At 60.4% G+C, this 27,500-nt stretch overlaps 1 protein-coding gene across 3 annotated transcripts in view; it reads left to right on the top strand.

Moving 5' to 3' along the window:
- The window catches only part of CEMIP (cell migration inducing hyaluronidase 1), a 115,984-nt gene that overhangs the window by 61,702 nt on the left and 26,782 nt on the right, over positions 1-27,500 (top strand). For 2 of the 3 annotated variants that reach the window (XM_084869032.1, XM_084869031.1), the window contains 13 exons: positions 1-123; positions 2,752-2,931; positions 4,753-4,823; positions 7,333-7,425; positions 8,647-8,768; positions 11,056-11,188; positions 13,072-13,263; positions 19,223-19,398; positions 20,026-20,235; positions 21,507-21,712; positions 22,775-22,844; positions 24,411-24,539; positions 26,092-26,177. The exon at positions 1-123 is cut by the window's left edge and continues 114 nt beyond it. In XM_084869032.1, the coding sequence (XP_084725158.1) occupies positions 1-123; positions 2,752-2,931; positions 4,753-4,823; positions 7,333-7,425; positions 8,647-8,768; positions 11,056-11,188; positions 13,072-13,263; positions 19,223-19,398; positions 20,026-20,235; positions 21,507-21,712; positions 22,775-22,844; positions 24,411-24,539; positions 26,092-26,177 (1,791 nt within the window). The remainder of the gene's footprint in view (positions 124-2,751; positions 2,932-4,752; positions 4,824-7,332; positions 7,426-8,646; positions 8,769-11,055; positions 11,189-13,071; positions 13,264-19,222; positions 19,399-20,025; positions 20,236-21,506; positions 21,713-22,774; positions 22,845-24,410; positions 24,540-26,091; positions 26,178-27,500) is intronic. The other variant, XM_084869033.1, reaches the window with a different exon arrangement.

The raw sequence follows: 27,500 nt of genomic DNA, 5'->3' as shown, positions 1-27,500 counted from the left end.
CCGCACCCTGCGCCCGGGCGGCCTGCAGGACGGGAGCTACCACTTCGAGCGGAGCTGGGGGCACCGGGGCGTCGTCGTCCACGTCATCGACCCCAGGTCGGGGAGCGTGCTCCACTCCGACCGGTACGGCGGCTGGTCCTCGCCTGCGGGAGGGGGAGGGGGGGGGCTCCTGTAGGCGGCTGGCCGGTGTGGCCCAGTGGTTAGCGCCCTGGCCCGCACACTGCGGGGGCCTGGGGTCCGGTTCCCTGTCGAGGGGCAGGTACCTGGGTTGCAGATTCGGTTCCTGCTCCCTGGTGTGGGTGTGTGTGGGAGGCTGCAGATGGGTGAGCCTCACATCCATGTCTCTCTCTCTCCCTCTCTCTCTCCCTCCCTCTCTCACTCTCACTCTCTCTCTCTCTCTCTCTCCCTCCCTCCCTCTTCCTCTCCCCCCCTCTCTCTCCCTCCCTCCCTCTTCCTCTCCCTCTCCCTCTCTCTCTCCCTCTCTTTCTCTCTCTCTCTCCCCCCTCTCTCTCACCCCCTCCCTCCCTCTACCTCTCTCTCTCTTTCTCTCTCTCTCTCCCCCCCTCTCGCCCCCCTCTCTCTCCTCCTCCCTCCCTCTCTCTCTCTCTCTCTCTCTCCCCCCCCTCTCCCTCTCTCTTTCTCTCTCTCTCCTGCACCTCCTCCCTCCCTTCCACGCTCTCTAAAAAAGAAAAAAAAATGCCTTACCCAGTGTGGCCTGTGGACAGAAGGGTCCCGGGTTCGATTCCGGTCCAGGGCACGGACCTCATTGGCAGGCTTCTCCCCAGCCTGGGTCGTGGTTGGGGCGCATGCAGGAGGCAGCCCACCGATGGGTCTCTCTCCCATCGATGTTCCTCTCTGCCTCTCCCTCTCCCTTCCAACCACCCTAAACATCTATAGAGCTCTGGCTGGTGTGGCTCAGTGGATAGAGCGTTAGTCTCTGGACCAAAGGGTCCCGGGTTTGATTCTGGTCAAGGGCACATGCCCAGGTTGCAGGCTCGATCCCCAGTAGGAGGTGTGCAGGAGGCAGCCGATCAATGGTTCTCTGCCATCATGGATGATTCTATCTCTCTCTCCCTCCCGCTTCCTCTCTGACATCAGTAAAAATACATTTTAAAAAAACCTTAAAAAGTAATAGATAAAATAAAAACCAATGGGGAAATGCCCTCAGGAGGAGGATGTACAGCAACAACCGCGAATCTGACAGCTGACTGCGTCTGAGCAAAGATAATAACACGCACGCGGACGAGAGCATCGGCCTGCGGACGGACAGGTCCCGGGTTCGATTCCGGTCAAGGGCATGGACCTTGGCGGCGGGCACATCCCCGGTGGGGGGGCGTGCAGGAGGCAGCTGATGGATGTTTCTCTCTCATGGATGTTTCTCGCTCTCTCTCCCTCTCTAAGAAACCAGTAAAATGTGTTTAATAATGATAATAATTAACACTGTGTGCTCAGCACACACTCAGTGGCCTGGGGAGGCAGCGGGAGGCGGGGACAGGGGCGTGTGCGGGCGGGGCGGGGCGGGTTCGGGTGGCCAGCCGCGAGGAGGCAGGAGCGGGCACGTGTGGGGCCAGGATGTGCCCGCATGCCCAGGGCGTGCCGCTGCCGACTCCCGGGGAGGGGCCCGGGCCGCAGAGCCCGGTAATGCCAACAACGGTGACTCAGGCCCCGGGCCCGCCCGCCCGGCCCCTGACCCCCTGCTCTTTGCCGAATCCAGGCTGTTCCCGCGGCTTCATTTATCTATCTATTTATTTATTTATTTTAATATATTTTATTGATTTTACACAGAGAGGAATTGAGAGGGACAGAGAATTAGAAACATCGATGAGAGAGAAACATCGACCAGCTGCCTCTTGCACACACCCCCTACTGGGGATGTGCCCGCAACCAAGGTACCTGCCCTTGACCAGACTCGAACCCGGGACCCTTCAGTCCCCAAGCCGACGCTCTATCCACTGAGCCACACCGGCCCCGGCCCCATGGCTTTATTTTCCTAGGTTCCTTTCAGAACTGTTTTTGCCCAGTAAGTCGCAAGACTTAACATTCTCTTGGGAATTCCCACTGGCATGGCACCGGATCTTTTTATTATTATTATTATTGTTATTGATTTTTTACAGAGAGGAAGAGAGAGGGAGAGAGTTAGAAACATCGACGAGAGAATCATCCACCAGCTGCCTCCTGCACATTCTCTGCTGGGGATGTGCCCGCAACCAAGGTCCATGCCTTTGACCGGGAATCGAACCCGGGACCGTTCCATCCGCAGGCCAACGCGCTATCCACTGCGCAACACCGGCCGGGGCAGGTGCAGGCCTTTTGTGAGATCTGTACTTACCTCCTGGGCAGTGTATCTGTAGGAGGATAGCTTATCGCTGTCGAGTTTGAGGGATTTTTTTTTTTTTTCCTGGAATAAGAACTTCTCCCTTTAACAGTCAGAGCCCCCTTGCCAAAACCGGTGTGGCTCAGTGGATAGAGCGTCAGCCTGCGGACGGAAGGGTCCCGGGTTCGATTCCGGTCAAGGGCATGTACCTTGGTTGCAGGCACATCCCCAGTAGGGGGCGTGCAAGAGGCAGCTGATGGATGTTTCTCTCTCATGGATGTTCCTGACTCTGTCCCTCTCCCTTCCTCTCTGTGAGAAATCAATAAAATATATTTAAAAATAATAAAAATAAAAGTCAGAGCCCCCAGGGGATCGGCTGTCGCCGGAAAGACACGCGCTTCCCTCTGACGGCCCTCCCCGCCCCCGCGTGTCCGCAGGTTCGACACCTACAAGTCCAGGAAGGAGAGCGAGCGCCTGGCGCAGTACCTGGGCGCCGTGCCCGCCGGCCGCGTGCTGTCCGTGGCCGTGAACGACGAGGGCTCCCGGAACCTGGAGGACTCCGCCCGCAAGGCCATGACCAGGCTGGGCAGCAAGCACTTCCTGCACCTGGGCTTCCGGTACCAAGCGCCCCGCCCCCACCCCGCGCCCCCCCACTGCGCCCTCCCCCACTCCCCCCCACCTCCCCCCACTGCGCTCTCACCCCCCCACCCCCCACTGCGCCCTCACCCCATCCCCCACCCACACACTGCGCCCTCCCCCATCCCCATCCCCCACCCCCACTGCACCCTCACCCCCTCCCCATCCCCCACCCCCACTGCGCCCTCACCCCCTCCCCATCCCCCACCCCCACTGCGCCCTCACCCCCTCCCCATCCCCCACCCCCACTGCGCCCTCACCCCCTCCCCATCCCCCACCCCCACTGCACCCTCACCCCCCTCCCCATCCCCCACCCCCACTGCGCCCTCACCCCCCTCCCCATCCCCCACCCCCACTGCACCCTCACCCCCTCCCCATCCCCCACCCCCACTGCGCCCTCACCCCCTCCCCATCCCCCACCCCCACTGCGCCCTCACCCCCTCCCCATCCCCCATCCCCACTGCACCCTCACCCCCTCCCCATCTCCCACCCCCCCACTGCGCCCTCACCCCCTCCCCATCCCCCACCCCCACTGCGCCCCCCGCCACTCCCCCCACCCCCCCACTGCGCCCTCCCCCCCTCCTCCCCCCCAACCCCTCCACCGGCTCTCGGGAGCAGCCCCTCCCCACCCACGTCCCCTCTCCCCCAGGCCAGCCACGCCCCCATCCCGCATCCCCCATTGCGCCCTCACTAACTCCTCCCCACCCCCCCACCCTGGCTCCCCGGAGCAGCCCCTCCCACACACCAAATCCCCCCTCCCCGGCCAGCCACCCCCAGGGGGGCCGGGACACGCGGGCACGCTGCCCCAGTCCGCACGGGGCATCCGGGAGCCGGGATGGGTCTCTTCGGAGCGAGTTTCACACTGAACATGCCAGAGGCCTGTGCTTGTAGGCACTCAGCCATGTGCAGAATGCTATATCGTAAAAGGGTGCTATGGCCCAAACCGGTGTGGCTCAGTGGATAGAGCCTCGGCCTGCGGGAGGAAGGGTCCCGGGTTCGATTCCGGTCAAGGGCATGGACCTTGGTTGCGGGCACATCCCCAGTGGGGGGAGTGGAGGAGGCAGCTGATGGATGTCTCTCTCTCATCAATGTTTCTGACTCTCTGTCCTTCTCCCTTCCTCTCTATAAAAATTCAATAAAATATATTTAAAAAGAAAGAGAGAAAGGAAAGAAGGAAGGAAGGAAGGAAGGAAGGAAGGAAGGAAGGAAGGAAGGAAGGAAGGAAGGAAGGAAGAAAGAAAGAAAGAAAAGAAAGAAAGGAGTCCTAAGATATAAGGAACAAAAGAAATAATTTGGAGAGGGGGAAAAAAGACACTATGCAAATTGACCCTACTGGAGGAACGCCCGGTCGCTATGACACGCACTGACCAGCAGGGGGCAGGCGCCCGACGCAGAAGCTGCCCCCTGGGGGTCTGGGTGCTCTCACAGGGGGAGGGCCGCTCAGCCACAGACTCTCCTGCCTCCGTGGCAGCTCTGTGGATGTCCGACTGCAGCTGAGGCCCCATCCCTGGGAGGGATGCCCTGCCCCCGGCCGGTTCCCTGCTGCCCGCGGCGGCCAGCGCCCTTGCCCCAGGGCCTCGGGGCGCCTGGCGGGCGGAGGCGGGTCTGCGGGCTGACTACACGCGTGACTCATGCGTGTGCACGGCCAGGCGCAGGCGAGCTCGTCTCTTGCACGAGAGGCTGCTGTGTGGGAGCCGTTCTGGTGCGCCCCCTGCTGCTCCCCCTCGGCTCTGCATCCTGAGCGCCTGCGCACCGGCTCAGGCGCGGGAGGGCCTTGACTTCTGTGCGTGTTTCCCCCGCAGACACCCCTGGAGCTTCGTGACGGTGAAGGGAAACCCCGCGTCTTCCGTGGAGGACCACGTCGAGTACCACAGTGAGCAGCAGGGGGGGAGCGGGAGGCGCGGTCCCCTGCCCGCCCAGCGTCTCCATGGCGACGATGATCCTGTCTCCATGGCGACGACGCTCAGGGCTTCCCCAGGGCACGCTGGCTGACCCACCTCCCAGCATCCCATGGGCCACGTTCCATCAAAGGGGCAAACCCAACCCTGTTGAAGGTCCATCAGTAGGATACACGGAGCAGCCAGATGATGATGAGCTCTGAACGCATTATACTCTGGCCACTCCGTATACATCCTATAGAATAAAAGGCTAATGTGCACATGGTCCCCTCGACCAGGATTTCGACTAGCAGGCAGGCTGGCCAACCGCCCCTGTCCCCTCCCCCTGGCCAGGCTGGCCAGACCCCACCCATACACGGATTCATGTAATGGGCTGTAATACATATATACATACATATATATATATATATATATATATATATATATATATATATATATATATATGTATTATATAACACACACACACACACACACACACACACACACTGAATGCCAGATGATGATGATCTCTGAACGTACAATCATCTGGCCACTCCGTGTCTATCCTATAGAATAAAAGGCTAATATGCAAATGGCCCCCTCCACCAGGAGTCCAACCAGCAGGCAGGCCAGCCAGGCTGGCCAGGACCCCACCCATGCATGGATTCATACACCGGGCCTCTAATCTAAATATATATATATATATATATACACACACGGAGTGGCCAGATTATGATGCGCTCAGAGATCATCACCATCTGGCCACTCCATGTAATGTGTGTGTGTGTGTGTGTGTGTGTGTGTGTATGTGTGTGTGAGAATCCACATCCAGGGATATTTTTCCATTGATTTTTAGGGCGAGTGGAAGAGAGGGGAAGAGAGACACACAGAGAAAGAAACATCCATGGGAAAGAGCCACCTCGATGGGTTGCCTCCTGCGAGGGCCCCCCCGACCAGGGCCGGGGATGAACCCCACCACCCACGCACCTGCCCTTGACCGGAATCAAACCCGGGACCCTTCGGTCCGCAGGCCGACACTCTATCCACTGAGCCACACCGGCCGGGGCAGATAATACATTTTTTTGGAGAAATGGGTCATGGACGTCCTTAAACGCCAAATTCAAAGGCCGTTCGAAGTGAGAGCCGCTAGTTGGGAATCACTCGTTCATTCATTCATTCATTCATTCATTCAGGCAGAGGCCCGAACAGGTCCCATCGCGAGGCGCGGGCGAGGGGGGTGGGTGAGACTAGGACGGGGGTGGGGTGGGGGGCGGGGGGCCTCAGCACAGACGGCATCACGCAGCCATGCCGATCGCAGACCACGCTTTCCGTGCCGCGTCTCGTAGCCCTCGGTCCAGCAGCCCTCAGACCCGCTCTGTTATTCTCTCTGCCAACAGTCCCCGGGGTCCTGGGGTGGGGGTGGGGGTGCTGAGGCCCTGTCCGGAGGCCCTGAGCCCCTTCTGCCCTCCCGGGGTTTGGCAGGGGCTGTGGGGGGCGGGTCAGCTCCGTGGGAGAGCCCTGAACAGCTTCATCCAGAGCCAGGGACACGGAGTGGCTGGGGGTGGGACCGAGCCCGCAGGGGCCGTGTTTTGAGCTAAAAAGACACCTGGGACGGGCCTTGGTGGGGGCAGCCGCCTCTGCCCAGAGGAGGTGCGGGCGGGCAGGCAGCACGCGGGTCCGAGCGCAGAGAGGGATCCCCGTGAGGAGTGACGGGGCTCAGAGTACGGACTTTGGGGCGGTGTCCCTCAGCCCGGCCTGCACCCCCTCCGATCTGGGACATCCCTCTCGCAACCCAGGTCCGCAGGCTCCTAACCGCTCACCTGCCTGCCTGCCAGGCCTGATCGCCCCTAACCACTCTGCCTGCAGGCTGATCATCCCCACTGCTCCCCGCCCCCAACTGCACTGCCCCCCTCCCCCGCTGGCCTGATCGCCCCCAACTGCCTCCCCTTGCCAGCCTCATCGCCCCTACCTGGCCCCCCCTGCCGGCCTGATCGCCCCCAACTGCCCCCTGCCCCCGCCAGCATGATTGCCCCCCCCTGCCAGCCTGATCGCCCCTAACCACTTCTACCTTGGCCCTGCCACCATGGCTTTGTCCAGAAGGATGACCCATCTCCTGGTCTCCTGGTCTAATTAGCATATTACAAATATATATATATTTGTATTGATTTCAGAGAGGAAGGGAGAGGGAGAGAGAGAGAGAAACATCCACGATGAGAGAGAACCATGGATCGGCTGCCTCCTGCATGCCCCCTCCTGGGGACGGAGCCCGCAACCCAGGCCCATGCCCTTGACCGGGAATTGAACCCGGCACCCTTCAGTCCACAGGCCGACGCTCTACCCACTGAGCCACACTGGCCAGGCACGGAGCTCTGTTTTCCAAGAAGCGGCTCGGTTCCCTGAGGGGGCTCCCTCTGCCTTGGGCGCCCTCCCACCGGCCCTGCCCCCTCCCCGCCCCCCCAGGCCGTGGGGTCTGCCTGGGGCTGACCGTCTGCCTGCCTCTGACAGACGGGGGCTCGGCCGCCGCCCGCGTGTTCAAGCTGTTCCGGTCGGAGCAGGGCGAGTACTTCAACGTGTCCGCCGCCAGCGAGTGGGTGCAAGGTGAGCGCCAGCCGGCCAGGCCTTCGGTCCTAACGATTCCGTGTTTGCAGAAGCAGGATTTTTCTCCTGCGCGGACGCCACCCCGTCCCTGTGGCAGAGGCATCTGACGCTGCAAAAGAAACCTGTCTTAAAAAAAAAAAAAAAAAAATATCAGCAGCCGAAACCGGTGTGGCTCAGTGGGTAGAGCGTCGGCCTGCGGACTAAAGCGTCCCGGGTTCGATTCCGGTCAAGGGCATGTACCTTGGTTGCGGGCACATCCCCAGTGGGAGGTGTGCAGGAGGCAGCTGATAGATGTCTTTCTCTCATCGGTGTTTCTAACTCTCTATCTCTCTCTCTTCCTCTCTGTGAAAAACCAATAAAATATATTTTTTAATAAATAAATAAAAAAAAATACCAGTAGCGCCCCCCCCCCCCCCGCACGAATTCTTGCACCAGTAGCTCACTGCCCTCCCCCTCCTGCCGCTCCCCCTCCCCCGCCTCCCTCACAGCTCACTGGCCTGCCCCCACCTCTGTAGCTCTCTGCCATAGCTTGTAGTTCGCTGCCCCTACCCTCCTGCTGATCCAGGATCCGGTCATTACGCTGTCGGTCGTTATGTAATGACTATTGGCATATTATATCTTTATTATATAGGAGGATATTTTAAAATATATATTTCATTGATTGTTTACAGAGAGGAAGGGAGAGGGATAGAGAGAAACATCGATGAGAGAGAAACATCCATCCGCTGCCTCCTGCACAACCCCTCCTGGGGATGTGCGCGCAACCAAGGTACATGCCCTTGACCGGAATCGAACCCGGGACCCTTCAGTCTGCAGGCCGACGCTCTACCCACTTAGCAACACCATTGTTGTTTTTAAATTTTATTTAATACATTTTATTGATTTTTCACAGAGAGGAAGGGAGAGGGATAAAGAGTTAGAAACATTGATGAGAGAGAATCATCGACCAGCTGCCTCCTGCACACCCCTCACTGGGGATGTGCCGCAACCAAAGCACATGCCCTTGACTGGAATCGAACCCGGGACCTTTCTGCCCGCAGGCCGGCGCTCTATCCACTGAGCCACACCGGTTTCGGCCACGGGTACTATCGGTTGCTTTTTATGCAGCGAGCCGCGTTTGGGATGAGACGCTGGCTGCCTGCCTCCCTCGGGGGCTTGGGGGCTGCCTGCCTGCCCCCCCCCCCCGGCCTCCCTGCGTGACCCGCTCTGCCTCCTGCCTAGACGCGGAGTGGACGGAGTGGTTCGACCACGTGCCTGCGTCTCACGCCAAAGGCGGGGAGAAGATCGCCGACCTCCAGGCGGCCCACCCGGGCAAGATCTGCGTCCGCCCCCTGGACATCCAGGTACCGGGGAGACGGGGGGCCTCCGAGGCGGCCCCCGTGGGCGGGGTGCCCGTGGCCCCCGGGGAGCTCACACGGGAGCCAGGGACTGGCTTTCCCTGCTCACAGGCCCGGGATCTGTCCAGGCTCCCGGCGCTGAGCTCCAGAGCCAGGCTGTCCCAGATGCTGCCTCCAGTCCCTCCCTCCCTCCCTCCCTCCTCCATGCCTTGCTCAGCACCCTGGCTGAGTGCACCCAGCACACTCAGTAGGGGTGTCGAACTCAATCAGAGAAGGGGCCAAAATCTAAAATCCAGCCTAAATCGCGGGCCGAATGGTTTACTGAACAGTCATAAACTGACAATGTCATAAACTGACAGCGGAGTGCAGTGATGACAGCGCGGTGCGGGCCACATTGCAAGGCCTGGCGGGCTGGATTTGGCCCGCAGGCCTTGTGTTTGACACATGTGCAGCACAGGGTTGGGGTGTTGAGGTCACGGGGGCTCGGCCGCCGCCCGCGGGGGGGGGGGGGGGGCTCCTTTGGGACCGAGTGCCCAGGACCCAGTGGGGGTAGGGGAGGCACTGAGGTGAGGCCCCGTGGAGAGTGCTGGCATGTTTCCCAGCTCCTAGAAGGGTGCTGGAATCTTGGAGAAGGGGGCTTTGAGTAAATTCATAAGGAGAAACCAGCCCTCTAGGCATGGAATGTAAATTTGGAAGGCGTTCTGGGAAGCCAGAGGAGACGTAGCTGTAGGTACCGAGTTCCGCGCATCTCCGGACCCCTTGCTTTTTATTCACACAAACTAGAGGCCTGATGCAGGAAGATTCTTGCAGGAATGGGCGGCTCTGAGCCACAGAGAAAGCCTTCGGCCTCCCCACGCCACCCAGAGGCCCGAGGGGCTGGGGCTGTGCAGCATATGTTTATTTATTTTTTAACATATTTTGATGGCCGAAACCGGTTTGGCTCAATGGATAGAGCGTCGGCCTGCGGGCTGAAGGGACCCAGGTTCGATTCTGGTCAAGGGCATGTACCTTGGTTGCGAGCACAACCCCAGTGGGGGGTGTGCAGGAGGCAGCTGATCGATGATTCTCTCTCATCTAACTCTCTTCTCTCTGTAAAACATCAATAAGATATATTTATATATTTTATTGATTTTGTACAGAGAGAAAGGGAGAGGGATAGAGAGTTAGAAACATCGATGAGAGAGAGAGTCATCGATCAGCTGCCTCTTGCACACCCCCTACTGGGAATGTGCCCGCAACCAAGGTACATGCCCTTGACCGGAATCGAACCCGGGACCTTTCAGTCTCCAAGCCGACGCTCTATCCATTGAGCTAAACCGGTTTCGGCCTCAATAAGATATATTTAAAAAAATAAAAATAATAAACATATTTTGATGGATGTCAGAGAGGGAGGGAGAGGAAGAGAGAGAGAGAGACAATCATCCATGAGGAGAGCGAATCACAGATCGGCTGCCCCCTGCACGCCCCCCACTGGGGATGGAGCCCGCCACCCGGGCCTGTGCCCTTGACCGGGAATCCAACCCGGGATGCTTCAGTCTGCAGGCGGAGGCTCTATCCACTGAGCCACACTGGCTGGCTGGCTGGCTGGGGCCTGGGCGCCATTTTAAAAGGAGTCCCCACATGGTACATTGAGCGTGGCCTCCTCCTGCAGCCACGGTTCATGGTGTGGGACCGGGGTGGGGGAGGGGGACAGGAGGGAAAGGGGAGCGCGGTCCAGCTGCCTCCCAGAATGCACCTGCTCTTGCAGCATCTCCTGAGATGCTAATTGAACCCTGGACCTTTCTCTTTTTTTAAAAAAATGTATTTTTATTGATTTTTTTACAGAGAGGAAGGGAGAGAGATAGAGAGCTAGAAACGTCGATGAGAGAGAAACATCGACCAGCTGCCTCCTGCACAACCCCCACCGGGGATGTGCCCGCAACCAACGTACATACATGCCCCCCTGACCGGAATCGAACCCTGGACCTTTCAGTCCGCAGGCCGATGCTCTATCCACTGAGCCACACAGGCCAGGGCTTAGCATGTCCCCCGCGAGGCCCAGTGACCGCGGCCTGGACCCCGACCCCCGGGGCCCCAGGGCAGGGCTGAGTCCCCACCCTGTGCCCACACCCCGGGACCAGCGCCACCGCCGGAATGGGACAGCCGGCCCCTGGGGACAGCCACGGGCCCGTTTCGGGACGGTTTTAGGCCAGTGTGTGTTCGTGGCCTTTTTTCTGGCCAAAAAATAAAAAGGGAGAGCCGTGGCTGAGCTCTGCCCTCCCCGCCTCTCCCCTCCCCTCCCCGCCCCTCCCAGGCCCGGACGGCGGATGGAGCCAACCTCACCGTCCAGGTCGTGCACAAGCGCGGCCAGGACTACAGGTTCGCCTGCTACGCCCGCGGCCAGGCCTGCCCGCCTCACCGCCTGCGGTTCCTGTGCGGGAAGCCGGGTAAGTGTGTGTGTGTGTGTGGGGGGAGCAGCAGCCCTGGGCCCCCCGAACCCCCTGACAGTGACACAGGAGCAGGGAGGGTGCTGGGCCCCCCCGAACCCCCTGACAGTGACACAGGAGAGGGAGGGTGCTGGGCCCCGAACCCCCTGACAGTGACACAGGAGCAGGGAGGGTGCTGGGCCCCGAACCCCCTGACAGTGACACAGGAGCAGGGAGAGTGCTGGGCCCCGAACCCCCTGACAGTGACACAGGAGCAGGGAGAGTGCTGGGCCCCGAACCCCCTGACAGTGACACAGGAGCAGGGAGAGTGCTGGGCCCCGAACCCCCTGACAGTGACACAGGAGCAGGGAGGGTGCTGGGGGCCCCGAACCCCCTGACAGTGACACAGGAGCAGGGAGGGTGCTGGGCCCCGAACCCCCTGACAGTGACACAGGAGCAGGGAGAGTGCTGGGCCCCGAACCCCCTGACAGTGACACAGGAGCAGGGAGGGTGCTGGGCCCCGAACCCCCTGACAGTGACACAGGAGCAGGGAGAGTGCTGGGCCCCGAACCCCCTGACAGTGACACAGGCAGGGAGGGTGCTGGGGGCCCCGAACCCCCTGACAGTGACACAGGAGCAGGGAGGGTGCTGGGCCCCGAACCCCCTGACAGTGACACAGGAGCAGGGAGGGTGCTGGGTGCGGGTGGGAGGCTTCTTTCAGAGAGGGAAGGGTGCCATGGACAGGGGGACCTCCCGGCAGGCCCCCCACAAGGGAGATGTGCCTGCAACCCAGGCATGTGCCCTTGACTGAAAATGAATCTTGGTACCCTTCCATCCCCGGGGCCGACGCTCTACCCACTGAGCCACACCGGCTGGCGGCCTGGCTGGTGCTATTTTAAACCCAGGCCCGGAGGTGCTTATTACCGGCGGCTGGACGTGGCCGGTTGGTTCGGGGGGGTGGAGGGGGGAGGGAGAGGCGCTGGGCCGTCTCCAGAAGGGAGGTCTGCGGGGAGAGATGGGGGAAGGTGTGTGTGTGGGGGAGGGACTCCCCCTGCGCTCGGTGGGAAGGCTCCCCGGCCGGTGTGGCTCAGTGGCCAGAGCGGCCCCGCTCGGTGGGAAGACTCTCGGCCGGTGTGGCTCAGTGGCCAGAGCGGCCCCGCTCGGTGGGAAGACTCCCCGGCCGGTGTGGCTCAGTGGCCAGAGCGGCCCCGCTCGGTGGGAAGACTCTCAGCCGGTGTGGCTCAGTGGCCAGGGCGGCCCCGCTCGGTGGGAAGACTCTCGGCCGGTGTGGCTCAGTGGCCAGGGCGGCCCCGCTCGGTGGGAGAACTCCCCGGCCGGTGTGGCTCAGTGGCCAGAGCGGCCTCGCTCGGTGGGAAAACTCCCCGGCCGGTGTGGCTCAGTGGCCAGAGTGGCCCCTCTCGGTGGGAAAACTCCCCGGCCGGTGTGGCTCAGTGGCCAGAGTGGCCCCTCTCGGTGGGAAGACTCCCCGGCCGGTGTGGCTCAGTGGCCAGAGCGGCCTCGCTCGGTGGGAAGACTCCCCGGCCGGTGTGGCTCAGTGGCCAGAGCGGCCCCTCTCGGTGGGAAAACTCCCCGGCCAGTGTGGCTCAGTGGCCAGAGCAGCTCTGCTCAGTGGAAAATTCCTCGGCCGGACCTGACGGATGGCTCTTTGCCGGTGGGGTTTCGGTGGACTCCCCAAAACCTGCCCCACGCCGGGGAAAGGCGTGAGCCTGGCGATCTGCGGTCTGGACAGGCCACCCTGGCACTGGCATTGGCTTCGGCCAGGCCGGGCCGGGCCTGGCCGGGCCGGGCCGGGCGGAGGCAGACAGGGCACAGGGCGCCCAGGCCAAGGCCCGCCGCTCACTCCCTCCCTCCCTCCCTCCCTCCCTCCCTCCCTCTCCTCGCAGTGAGGCCCAGGCTCACCGTCACCATAGACACCCACGTCAACAGCACGCTCCTGACGCTGGAGGACGATGTTCGGTCGTGGCAGCCGGGGGACACGGTGGTGGTGGCCAGCACCGACTACTCCATGTACCAGGCGGAGGAGTTCCAGGTGCTGCCCTGCAGGGCCTGTGCCCCCAACCAGGTCCGGGTGGCAGGTAGGACCCGCCCGCCCCGCCCTGTCCGTCCCGTGCAGGCCGGCGGGACCCGGGGATGGATGGGGAGGCGTGTATGCGTCAGCGAGTGCCGGCATAGCGCCGCGTAACAAAAGGGCCCGAGGTTTTCTTCCTTTCTTCCTTCCTTCCTTCCTTCCTTCATTCCTTCCTTCCTTCCTTCCTTTCTTCTTTCTTTCTTTCTCTTTCTTTCTTTCTTTCTTTCTTTCTTTCTTTAATATATTTTATTGATTTTACACAGAGAGGAATTGAGAGGGATAGAGAGCTAGAAACATCGATGAGAGAGAAACATCCATCAGCTGCCTCCTGCACACCCCCCACTGGGGATGTGCCCGCAACCAAGGTGCATGCCCTTGCCCGGAATCGAACCCGGGACCCTTCAGTCCGCAGGCTGATGCTCTATCCACTGAGCCACACCGGGTTCGGCGTTTGCTTATTTCTTATGCGTCCGCCTGCAGGCTCTCTGGGGTCCAGGCCGGCCCTCCTATGGCTGTTCATCTCCCCCCAGACTCAGCCCTCTCATGGGGGAGGCTGGAGGTGCCCAGAGGGGTGCACAGAGACGCTGGGGGGGGGGGCGGGGGGCTTGGGCGCAGGACTCACAGTCGCTGCCCGCATCCCATTGGCCAGAGCATATCACATGGCCACCACGCAGGGGGTGGGAAACCCTGCTTCTCTCACGGGGGAGTGAACGTCTGTACGGTAATCATGCGATCCGCCAGGGATTTTTTTTTTTATTTTTATCGATTTTTTTTTTTTTATAGAGGGGAAGAGAGAGTCAGAAAAATCTATGAGAGAAACATCGATCAGCTGCCTCCTGCACGCCCCCTTACTGGGCATGTGCCTGCAACCAAGGTACATGCCCTTGACCGGAATCGAACCCGGGACCCTTGAGTCCACAGGCCGACACTCTATTGACTGAGTCACACGGGTCAGGGTGCATTTTTGTGTCAATGTGTACTTTTACTGATTTCAGAGAGGAAGGGAGAGGGAGAGAGGGAGAAACATCCCCGATGAGAGAGAATCTTTGATTCATTGATCGGTTGCCTTCTGCACGCCCCCTACTGGGGATAGAGCCCGCACCCCAGGCATGTGCCCTTGACCAGAATCGAACCCGGGATCCTTCAGTCCTCAGGCCGACGCTCTACCCACTGGGCCACACAGGCCAGGGCGCCAGCTGCTTCCAGAGGCCTCTCGGGCTCATTGGAGAGACAGCTGGGCTGCTCTGGGCCCGAGTGCGGGGAGGAGGGGGGACATGAGGGGACGCTGGCTCCCTCGGGACCCTCCAGCCGCCCTGGGTTTACCGAGGCCGGTGACTGTGTCTGCAGCCCACCCCTGCCGACCCCACCCAGAGGGGTCAGACTCCGAGGGGACGGTGCACTGCTCACCAGTGCTTCCTGGTGGACAGAGTCAGAATTTCCCAGGCAGGGGTCTGTGTGTGTGTGTGTGTGTGTGTGTGTGTGAGTGCCTGCACATGTGTGTGTGCATGTGTGGGTGAGTGCATTGTGAGCATGTGTGTGAGTGTCTGCACATGTGTCTGAGTGGATGTGTGTGTGTGTGTGAATGCACTGTGTGCACGTGTGTGTGTCTGCACATGTGTCTGAGTGAATGTGTCTGTGTGTGTGTCTGTGTGAGTGCATTGTGAGCATGTGTATGAGTGTCTGCACATGTGTCTGAGTGAATGTCTGTGCATGTGTGTGTGCATGTGTGAGTGCAGTGTGTGCATGTGTGTGCATGAATGCCTGCATGTGCGAGTGAATGTGTGTGCATGTGTGAGTGCATGTGAATGTGTGTGAGTGCATTGTGTGCGTGTGTGAGTGCCTGCACGTGTGTGGGTGAATGTGTGTGCATGTGTGTGCGTGTGAACATGTGTGGGTGCACGTGTATGTGTGTGGGGTGCCTGCACATGTATGTGTGTGCGTGTGTGAGCATGTGTGTGTGTGTGCATGTGAGTAAGTGTGAATGTATGTGCATGTGTGAGTGCATTGTGTGAGTGAGTGCATCGTGTGCATGTGCACGTGGATGCCTGCACGTGTGCGAGTGAATGTGTGTGCATGTGGGTGAGTGTGTGTGTGAGTGCATGTGTGAGTGACTGCATTGTGTGCATGTGTGTGCGTGAGTGCCTGCACGTGTGTGCGAGTGAATGTGTGTGCATGTGGGTGAGTGTGTGTGTGAGTGCATGTGCATGTGTGAGTGCATTGGGAGCATGTGCGTGCGTGTCTGCATGTGTGTGGGTTAATGTGTGTGATAGTTCATGTGTATATGTGTGCACGAACATGTGTGTGAGTGTGTGTGTGTGAGTGCATGTGCATGTGTGTATGTGCGCACATGTGTGTGAGCGAGAGTGCGTGTGCATGTGTGTATGTGCGCATATGTGTGAGCGGGTGTGTGCATGTGTGTATGCGCGCACATGTGTGTGAGTGAGAGTGCGTGTGCATGTGTGTATGTGTGCACATGTGTGAGTGAGAGTGTGTGCGTGCGTGTATGTGCGCGCATGTGTGTGAGAGTGCGTGTGCATGTGTGTATGTGTGCACATGTGTGAGTGAGAGTGTGTGCATGTGTGTACGTGCGCGCAGGTGTGTGAGAGTGCGTGTGCATGTGTGTATGTGTGCACATGTGTGAGTGAGAGTGTGTGCATGTGTGTATGTGCGCGCATGTGTGTGAGAGTGCGTGTGCATGTGTGTATGCGTGCACATGTGTGTGAGCGGATGTGTGTGCCGGGCTCAGCGTCCCGGGCTGGGCAGAGCGGACACGCCGCCTCCCGGGCCGGCCTCCCGCCCCTTCCAGGAACGGGCGTCTGTGAGCTCCTGATGGGAAACAGATGGGCCAGCACGGCCGTGAGCGTGTGAATCATCGGAGAGAAAACAGCTCCTGGTCCCACAGGCCGCAGGCCCGGCTGGGGCCGCCCCGCCCCCACCGGGACACCCCGATGGGGGGCCGTGGCACCCCACACCACACGCTCCGTCCGCTCCCTCGCGGGGCGGCTGCCACAGACGCGGAGGCTGGGGCTCCGGGAACCCGGGGTCCAAGCTCGTGCGTCCGAACACGGTGGCCACCAGCCACGCGTGGCTGTTTGGGTGCAATGCCAGCCCGGCCGGCGTGGCTCTGTGGCTGAGCGTCGACCTGTGAACCAGGAGGTCAGGGTTCGATTCCCGGTCAGGGCCGGCTCCATCCCCAGTGTGGGGTGTGCAGGAGGCAGCCGACCCATGATTCTCTCTCCTCATGGATGTTTCTCTCTCTCTCTCCCCTTCCTCTCTGAAACCCATTTAAAATGTATATATTTAAATAAATAAGTAAATAAATCATATAAGTTGCACCCTGGCTGGTGTGGCTCCGTGGTTGAGCATCCACGGAGGAACCAGGAGATCTGGGTTCGATTCCAGGTCAAGGGCACAGGCCCGGGTTGCAGGCTCCATCTCCAGTGGGGGGCGTGCAGGAGGCAGCCGACCCATGATTCTCTCTCCTCACGGATGTTTCTGTCTCTCTCTCTCTCTCCCCCTCTCCCCTTCTCTCTCTGACATCAGTAAAAACAGAATCCTATCTAATAAAGAGGGGATGTGCAAATGGGCTGTCACTCAGCCACAAAGATGCAGCACCCACAGCGGAGGTGGGGGGGGGGGTTCCATAACACAAGATGGCCCCGTCCACAGCGGAGGCCGAGTTCCCCTGATGAGCCTTAACGAGCAATCAGCAGGGACCTGCCCCCGTGGGGCTTGACGAGAAACCTCAGGCTGCTCCCCTACCCCCACCCCAGCACCGGGCCTGGGGCCCTGAGGCTGTGCCCCCTGCCCGGCGGGGCTTGACAGGGGTGGGCCTGGCCGGGTCTGGATATCGTACAATTTCAAGGTGCATGCAGGTGGGCAAGGACTTGACTGGTCTCCCACAGCGCCCCCCAGACTCTGACAGGAGGGAGATTTTCGTATACATTTTACTAAATTTTTCCCCCCACCTCTGACGCTTCTATGATAGAGGAAGGGCTCATAGCAATATTAAAATATTTCCTCTAATTCATCCCCTTTTAATGTGCACGGATTTCGTGCCCCGGGCCACTAGTTTTAAATAAATAAACATAGCCCTAGCCAGTTGTGGCTCAGTGGATAGAGCATCGGCCTGCGGACTGAAGGGTCCCGGGTTTGATTCCCGGTCAGGGAACATGCCTGGGTGGCGGGCTCAATCCCCAGTAGGGGGCGTGTGCAGGAGACAGTCGATCCAGGATTCTGTCTCACTATGGATGTTTATCTCTCTCTCCCTTCCTCCTTGTAAAATAATCAATAAAAGCCAAAACCGGTGTGGCTCAGTGGATAGAGCGTCAGCCTGCGGTGGACTGGAAGGTCCCAGGTTCGATTCCGGTCAAGGGCATGTGCCTTGGTTGCGGGCACATCCCCAGTGGGGGGGTGTGCATGAGGCAGCTGATCGATGTTTCTAACTCTCTATCCCTCTCCCTTCCTCTCTATAGAAAATCAATAACATTATATATATTTTTTAAGTTAAAAAAAAAAAATTCTGTGCCCTGACTGGGGATCGAACCCTGACCTCCTGGTTCACAGGTTGACGCTTCTTCAATCACTGAGCCGCGCCGGCCAGGCCCCTGGAGTTTTCAAAGAGGAAATACAATATTATAATAATACAACTGCTGGCTTGCGTCAGCCTTGGGGGATTGCTGTCGGAAGCTTTTATGACTCAGTTACAGTAGTCTTCACAGGAAATATGAGTGGAAATGATCACGACCATGGATTTGGCATTGCCTTCTCACTCCGAGGGGCCGGAGAACGGCGATCTCTGAACGCACAACCGTCTGGCCACTCCGTGTATTTTTTATCTCAAATGGGCCCCAAGGGTATTCGAGACTTTGGCGGGAGATCAGCCCCCGTTTGCCCTGAGCTTTCTATCAGCCAGTGCAAAGGGGAACACTGATCAGGTGCTCGATGTATAGTGTCTGATATCCAATCGATGACATCAGAGAAGCACACGGAGCAGCCAGATGATTATGCGTTCAGAGATCATCACTATCTGGTCACGCAGTGTGTGTGTGTGTGTGTGTGTGTGTGTGTTAGAGGCCCGGTGCATGCATTCCTGCATGGGTGGGGTCCGGCCAGCCTGGCCAGGGGGAGGGGACATGGGCGGTTGGCCGGCCTGCCTGCTGGTCAGACTCCTGGTCGAGGGGACCGTTTGCATATTAGCCTTTTATTCTATAGGACAGACACGGAGTGGCCAGAGTATAATGCGTTCAGAGATCATCATCATCTGGCCACTCCGTGTAGATAGAGCATATAAAAGTAAAAATAAATTAGTTTTAAAGTGGAAAAAAAAAAAACCTTTTATTCCTGAGATGTTTGTCGACGTTTTAATGTTATTATTTATTAATATTAATATTATTGATTAATGCTGAAACCCGTGTGGCTCAGTGGATAGAGCGTCGGCCTGCGGACTGAAGGGTCCCAGGCTCGATTCCGGTCAAGGGGCATGTATTATACCTTGGCTGCGGGCACATCCCTAGTGGGGGGTGTGCAGGAGGCAGCTGGTCGATGTTTCTCTCTCATCGACGTTTCTAACTCTCTTTCTCCCTTCCTCTCTGTATAAAATCAATAATAATAATAATAATAATATATATATATATATATATATATATATATATATATATATACACATATAAAGAAAAAGAAAAGGGGATCCATGCAGGAGGGCGAGGGGAGGGTCCAGCAGCCAGCAGGGCCTGGAGCCCCGGGCACACGCAGCCCCTCTGAGGCCCCCCCGCCGCCTCCCGTCCGCCCCAGGGAAGCCCCGGGCACACGCAGCCCCTTTGAGGCCCCCCCGCCCCCCGTCCGCCCCAGGGAAGCCCCGGGCACTTGCAGCCCCTCTGAGGCCCCCCCCGTGCCCCCCGTCCGCCCCAGGGAAGCCCCGGGCACACGCAGCCCCTCTGAGGCCCCCCCGCCCCCGTCCGCCCCAGGGAAGCCGCAGTTCCTGCACATCGGCGAGGAGATCGACGGCGTGGACATGCGGGCCGAGGTGGGGCTGCTGAGCCGCAACCTGGTGATCGCGGGCGAGATGGAGGCGGCCTGCTACCCCTACGCCAGCCACCTCTGCAGCTTCTTCGACTTCGACACCTTCGGGGGCCACATCAAGGTAGGGAGGGCCTGCGGCCACGGCCCCGCCCAGGCTCCCGGACCCCAGGCTCAGCGGGAGGGGGCGGGGGAGAGGGCCCGGGGCCCAAGAGCCTGCTGGAGGGCAGAGGAGTCTTAGGTTCCAACCGCTGGCTGCTGTCTGTCCATCGGGACTGGGGCATGGGAGATGGGCACCAACGGGGACAGCTCCCTACGCCCCACCCACCAGCCCCTCCAGCCACACCAGTCCCACACTGGCCACTCCAGTCCCTCCGGCCACATCAGCCACACCAGTCCCACCAGCCACATCGGCCACACCAGTCCCACCAGCCACATCGGCCACACCAGTCCCACCAGCCACACCGGCCACACCAGTCCCACCAGCCACACTAGCCACACCAGTCCCACCAGCCACATCGGCCACACCAGTCCCACCAGCCACACTAGCCACACCAGTCCCACCAGTCCCACCAGCCACACCAGCCACACCAGCCACACCCACCACACCAGCCACACCAGTCCTACCAGCCCCACTGGCCACACCGGCCATGCCAGTCACACCAGCCACACCAGCCACACCAGCCACTCAGTCCCGCCGGCCACGCCGGTCCCACGGAGCGTCTCCGGACCCCCCGCCGTCTCTCCGCAGTTCGCCCGGGGCTTCGCGGCGGCGCACCTGGAGGGCGTGGAGCTGCGGCACATGGGGCAGCAGCTGGTGGGCCAGTACCCCATCCACTTCCACCTGGCCGGCGACCTGGACGCGCGCGGGGGCTACGACCCGCCCACCTACGTGCGGGAGCTGTCCATCCACCACACCTTCTCCCGCTGCGTGACCGTGCACGGCTCCAACGGGCTGCTGGTGAGGCCCCTCCCACCGGGCTCCCTCCTCCCTCCTTCCCTCCCCCCTCCCCCTCCCTCCGCCCGGGGCCTGTCCATCCACCACACCTTCTCCCGCTGCGTGACCGTGCATGGCTCCAACGGGCTGCTGGTGAGGCCCCTCCCACCGGGACTCCCTCCCCCCTCCCCCTCCCTCCTCCCTCCTCCCTCCGCCCGGGGCCTGTCCATCCACCACACCTTCTCCCGCTGCGTGACCGTGCACGGCTCCAACGGGCTGCTGGTGAGGCTCCAGGGGACAGGGGCTCCGAGCCTCCGTCCCTCCCTCCCTCCCTCCCGCCCGCCACGCAGCCCCTCCCGGGTCCCCCTCCCTCCCCTGGGGGGTCAGGTGGCCTCAGGACAGCAGCTGCCAGCCAAAGAGGAGAACACGGCTGGCTCCTGGCCAGAGGGCACCCAGACAGGTCTGGACAAAGCCACCACGGTGGCGGGACCGAGGCAGAGGCGGTTAGGGGCGATCAGGCCGGCAAGGGAGGGCAGTGAGGGGCGATCAGGCCGGCAGGGAGGGCAGTTAGGGGCGATCAGGCCTTCACGGGAGGGCGGTTAGGGGCGATCAGGCCTTCAGGGGAGGGCAGTTAGGGGCGATCGGGCCTTCAGGGGAGGACAGTTAGGGGCGATCAGGCCTGCAGGGGAGGGCGGTTAGGGGCAATCAGGCCGGCAGGGGAGGGTGGTTAGGGGCGATCAGGCCGGCAGGGGAGGGCAGTTAGGAGCAATCAGGCCGGCAGGGGAGGGCAGTTAGGGGTGATCAGGTGGCAGGGGAGGGCAGTTGCGGGTAATCAGGCAGGCAGGGAGGGTGGTTAGGGGCGATCAGGCTGTCAGGGGAGGGCAGTTGCGGGTAATCAGGCAGGCAGGGGAGGGTGGTTAGGGGCGATCAGGCTGGCAGGGAAGAGCAGTTAGGGGCGATCAGGCAGGCAGGGGAGGGCAGTTAGGGGCGATCAGGCCGGCAGGGGAGGGCGGTTAGGGGCGATCAGGCCCGCAGGGGAGGGCAGTTAGGGGTGGTCAGGCCGCAGGGGAGGGTGGTTAGGGGCGATCAGGCCGGCAGGGGAGGGCATGCTTTCCATGCTTTATCCCTCTTCCCAGCCCTTGGAGCGTCGGCCGGAACGGCTCCAGCTGGTCGGGACCTGCTTGTCCCTCCCCAGGCCGAACTCTGGGGCCCGGCCCACCCCACCTCCACCCCGTGCTCCCCGTGGAGCCCGGGAGCCGCCGGCCGCGCTGACAGCCCCCCCCCCCCCCCCGCAGGTGAAGGACGTGGTGGGCTACGACTCCCTGGGCCACTGCTTCTTCACGGAGGACGGGCCCGAGGAACGCAACACCTTCGAGCACTGCCTGGGGCTGCTGGTGAAGGCCGGCACACTGCTGCCCTCCGACCGCGACAGCCGCATGTGCCGGGCCATCACCGAGGACGCCTTCCCCGGCTACGTGCCCCGGCCCCGGCAGGACTGCAAGTGAGTGAGGCCCCCCCACGCCAGCCACGGCCACGGCCACGGCCACGGCCACGGCCGCCCAAGCCCTCAGCCCATCCCCGAGCCCCTGGCTACATCCCCAGGCCCCGGCAGGACTGCAAGTGAGTGAGGCCCCCCCCCCACGCCGGCCATGGCCACGGCCACGGCCACAGCCACGGCGACCCCACAGCCAGCCCGAGCCCCTGCCCCAGCCCGAGCCCCCGGCTACATCCCCCGGCCCCGGCAGGACTGCAAGTGAGTGAGGCTCCCCCACGCCTGCCACAGCCACGGCCACGGCCACGTTGACCCCATGGCCGGCCCGAGCCCCCAGCCAGCCCCAAGCCCCCCCGCCGCTCCAAGAGGGTCCGGTTCCTTCCTGTGCCCCTGCCGCCCGCCCTGTCCACGGAGAACCACGGTTCTCAGCCTCGGGCTCTCCTGGTGCCATGTAGCGCCCTCTCCTGGTGCTACTTAGCACTCTTTGGGGCATGGTTGCCCCTGGGCTCCCACGTGGGTCACGCAGATGGCGTGTGGACCAGAGAGGCCACTCCCCGTGTGGTGGCCTTCTGAGCCCGGCCGCTCCCTGAGACACGGCCCCCGTCCTGCCTCCGGCTCCTTCCTGCCGTCTCAGGTTGCACCCCACGCAGGCCCAGCCCCCCACAGAGCCAGCCGTGCACCTGCTCCTGAGAGCAGAGGGTTTCAGAGAGAAAGCCCAGGGTCGCCAAAACCGGTGTGGCTCAGCGGATAGAGCGTCGGCCTGCGGACTGAAGGGTCCCGGGTTCGATTCCGGTCAAGGGCATGGACCTTGGTTGCAGGTGCATCCCCAGTGGGGGGGGGGGGGTGCAGGAGGCAGCTGACAGATGTTTCTCTCTCATCGATGTTTCTAACTCTCTATCCCTCTCTCTTCCTCTCTGAAAAAAAAAATCAATAAAAATATATATATATTTTAAAAAGTCCAGGGTTCCTGGTCTCTAAGGGGCCAGGGCTAGCCCTCAGCCCCCACCCTCCCCACACAGCGCAGGGCTGGCACCGCCTCTGACCCCGTCTCCCCCTCCCTCCCCACCACAGCGCTGTGTCCACCTTCTGGATGGCCAACCCCAACAACAACCTGGTGAACTGCTCGGCCGCAGGCTCCGAGGTGAGCGGGGGAGGGGGGTCTCTTCTTGGGAGGAAAATAGGGGTGCGGTGGGGTTAGGGGTCCGTGTGCGCCGAGCCCCAGGCCTGAGGGGTGCCCTGGTTTCCGGCGATGGCTGTGCCTGCATCCCCTGGTGATCGCAGCCAATGGGGACGGAGCACACAGGTGGGGTCCCTCAGGCTGGCCAGCTGGGGGGGGGGGACCATGGGAGGTTGGCTGTGGGTGTACACTGACCACCAGGGGCCAGCTCCTGCATTAGGTATCTGCCCCCCGGTGGCCGGTGCACGTCATGGCTACCAGCTGGTCATCTGGTGGTAATGGATGCTTAGGCACACACACACACACACACACACACACACACACATACACACATACATACACACACACACACACACCACACGCACACCACACACACACATACACACACCACACGCACACCACACACACACATACACACACCACACACATACACACACATACACATACACACACATACACACACACACCACACACACATACACACACCACACACACACACATACACACACACTACACACACATATATACACACACATACACACACATACACACATACACACACACATACACACACACATACACACACACACAAACACACCAGAGGCCCAGTGCATGAATTTCGTGCACTGGGCCTCTGGTCTATATATATAAAAGCCGAAGCGACCATATCTATATTTTATATAGAGATATAAAAGCCTGCACCCTCTCTAATCTGGGACCCCTCGGGGATTGTCCGACTGCCTGTGTAGGCCCGATCCCTAACGTGGCAGTCGGACATCCCTCTCGAACCCGGGACTGCTGGCTCCCAACCGCTTGCCTGCGGGCCAGCCTGATCGGCCCCTAACCACTCCCCTGCCAGCCTGATCAGCCCCTAAACTGCCCTCCCCTGCTGGCCTGATCGATGCCTAACTGCTTCCCTGCCAGCCCAATTGCCCCTAACTGCCCTCCCCTGCTGGCCTGGTCACCCCCATCTGCCCTCCCCTGCCAGCCCAATTGCCCCCAACTGCCCTCCCCTGCCAGCCTGATCGATGCCTAACTGCTCCCCTGCCAGCCCAATTGCCCCCAACTGCTCTCCTCTACTGGCCCGGTCACCCCTAACTGCCCTCCCCTGTCGGCCATCTTGTGACCACATGGGGGCGGCCATCTTGTGAGGGGGTGACGGTCAATTTGCATATTACCTTTATATTATATAGGATAAACTAATGCCAGACCAGTGCCTGGCACACCAGCATTCTCTAGGCCAGATAGTCCGTTCTCGTGTTGGCCCTATGCGGTGGGGGCTGGGTGGGTGAGGAGACACAGGCAGGGGGCGCTCACGTGCCCAGGGCACCACGGGATACCCACAGGGCCTCGCTCCCACCCACCCCTCCCTGCTGCTCACCCCAAGGGACCCCGATCGGGGCAGTGCCCGCTCTGGGCCCTGGGCCGGGCCTCCGAGTCTGTGGAAGGAGAGAGAGAAGCCGAGAACACCGCAACCCTCCTCCCCGACCCCCCAAACCCATTACCTGCCCTCCCGTCGCCCCCCGACAGGAGACGGGCTTCTGGTTCATCTTCCACCACGTGCCGACAGGCCCCTCCGTGGGCACCTACTCGCCGGGCTACTCGGAGCACATTCCCCTGGGCAGGTTCCACAACAACCGGGCGCACTCCAACTACCGGGTGAGTCTCCCGGCCCCGGCCGGCCGCCGAGGCCAGGGCTGCGGGGGCAGGCGTGGGGCCGGGGGCGCGGGGGACAGGTGCACGGGGAGTCCTGGGTGTCAGGCTGGCCCGCGGGCTCAGCCCCTGATGGTGCGGTGAGAGACCATGGCCCCCAGGGGAGAACAAACACGTTCAGGGTCAAAAACAAAAGGAGAGCCAGTGAGGGTGTAGACAAAATGAGAGAGATCTTCAGTGTGACCTGTGCTGCTGGGTGAAAGGGTGGATGGGCGGGTGGGTTGGTGGATAGTGGATGGAAGGAAGGAATGGGGAAGGATGGATAGATAGGTGGATGGATGAATGGGTGGATGGAAGGATGGATGGATGGGTGTAAGGATAGATGGAAGGATAGATGGAAGGAAGGAATGAGGAAGGAAGGAAGGAAGGAGGAAGGAAGGAAGGAAGGAAGGAAGGAAGGAAGGAAGGAAGGAAGGAAGGAAGGAAAGAGAAGGATGGGTGGATGGATGGGTGGATGGAGGGATGGATGGATGGATGGAAAGATGGATGGGTGGATGGATGGATGGAAGGATGGATGGGTGAATGGATGGATGGGTGGATGGATGGATGGATGGAAGGATGGATGGGTGGATGGGTGGATGGAAGGATAGATGGATGGATGGGTTGATGGATGAATGTATGGGTGGATGGTTGGGTGGGTGAATGGATGGATGGATAAGTGGGTGGGTGGGTAGATGGATGGCTGGATGGGTGGGTGGATGGATGGGTGGGTGGATGGACGGGTGGGTGGATAGATGGATGGATGGATGCATGGGTGGAAGGATGGATGGAAGGATGGATGGGTGGAAGGATGGATGGATGGATGGATGGATGGATGGATGGGTGGTGGATGGATGGGTGGGTGGATGGATGGATGGGTGGTGGATAGATGGATGGATGGATGGATGGATGGATGGGTGGATGGATGAATGGGTGGGTGGATAGATAGATGGATGGATGGATGCATGGGTGGGAGGATGGATGGAAGGATAGATGGGTGGGTGGATGGAAGAATAGATGGATGGGCTTGGCAGGCTGGGCAGACAGAGGACCACGGTGGGGCCATGTCCCAGAAGCTAAGAGAGAGGCGATCTCCCGGGGCCGAGGACAGAGGCGAGGGGGCCGTGGTGCTGCCCCACGGAGAACAGCATGGGCCTCGGGGGACGTTCCGAGGCTGACATGGGCCCCGGGGGGCTGTCCCCGTACGGAACGGGCCATCAGCTATTGGGAGGGGGCGGGGCCCATGCATGGGCTGCTCACCCCGAGGGCCTTCCCACAAGAGGCGGGTGAGCCGTGCTGGACCCGGATGTGGGGAAGTTGGGACAGTGAGGCTGTGGGGAGATCCACGGGCCCGTGTGGAGGGGCGGCCTGGGGGCCTCAGCTCCCACTGGTGCATCCTGGGAGCAGAGCTGGTTTGGGGTAACGTGTGAGACAGCACAGCGAGGTGGGGCACGAGGAGGTGCCTGGCCTGCAGGGCAAGCCAACGTGTGCCTGATTGTCTACCCCCCACACCCCGCAGGCTGGCATGATCATAGACAACGGCGTCAAAACCACCGAGGCCTCCGCCAAGGACAAGCGGCCCTTCCTCTCGATCATCTCTGCCAGGTAATCAGCCTCGGGATTCTCGGGTAAGCCCTGTTCCATCATCCATCTATCCATCCATCCACCCATCTATCCAGCCGCCACCCATCCATCCACTCATCCATCCATCCATCCATCCATCCATCATCCATCCATCCATCATCTATCCTTCCATCCATCTATCCATCATCCATCCATCATCCATCCATCATCCATCCATCATCCATCATCCATCCATCCATCTATCCATCCATCCATCCATTCATCCATCTATCTATCATCCATCCATCTATCCATCATCTATCCATACATTATCTATCTAGCCAGCCACCAATCCATCCACCCATCCATCCATCCATCATCCATCTATCTAGCCAGCCACCCATCCATCCACCCATCCATCCATCCATCCATCTATCCAGCCACCCATCCATCCATTCATCCATCCACCCATCCATCCATCATCCATCCATCATCCATACATCTACTCATCCATCTATCCATCTGTCCATCATCCATCCATCTATCCATCCATTCATCCATCCATCCACCATCCATCATCCATCATCCATCCATCACCCATCTATCCATCATCCATCCATCATCCATCCATCCATCATCTATCCTTCCATCATCTATCCATCCATCCATCCACCCATCATCCATCCATTATTCATCCACCCATCATCCATCCATCCATCTATCATCCATCTATCCAGCCACACATCCATCCATCCATTTATCCATCCATCATCCATCCATCATCCATCTATCCATCCATCTATCCATCCATCATCCATCCATCCATCATCCATCATCCATCTATCCAGCCAGCCAGCCACCCAGCCAGCCACTCAGCCAGCCACCCATCCATCCATCATTCATCCATCCATCCATCGTCTGCCCACCCATCCACCCATCCACCCACCCACCCATCCACTCACTGTCATTGACTCAATCAAGCATCAGGGTCTGTGGAGCACATCCTGTGTCCTGCACATTGAACTAGTTGCTGGGGGAACTGTGGTGAGAACCCAGACAGAGCAAAGTGTGAGGTTCCAGCATTTAGGGTTTCAACATTAGGGTTGAATTAGGCTTTCAGCATTAGGGATGAATTAGGGGAGAATTAGAGTTTCGGCAAAACCAACCCCTGATCAGTGAGCGGGATGGGCTGAGATGGGCAGGTGGGAAGGAAAGAGGGAAGGGGGTCCCTGCGGTGTAAAGAGGGGGGCAGGCAGGTGTGGCTGCAAACTCACCTGGAGCCAGCGAGGGCCCGGGCCACGTCGAGGCCACATTGAGGCCCCAGTGCCCAGGAGCTCGGTCCCTGTGAGAAGACCCCCTGGCCTG

The sequence above is a fragment of the Pipistrellus hanaki genome, assembly GCF_964339955.1.
Source record: "Pipistrellus hanaki genome assembly, chromosome: 21".
Classification (NCBI taxonomy): Eukaryota; Metazoa; Chordata; class Mammalia; order Chiroptera; family Vespertilionidae; genus Pipistrellus; species Pipistrellus hanaki.
Note: the sequence above shows the minus strand (reverse complement) of the source record. Positions and strands in the feature narration are given on the sequence as shown.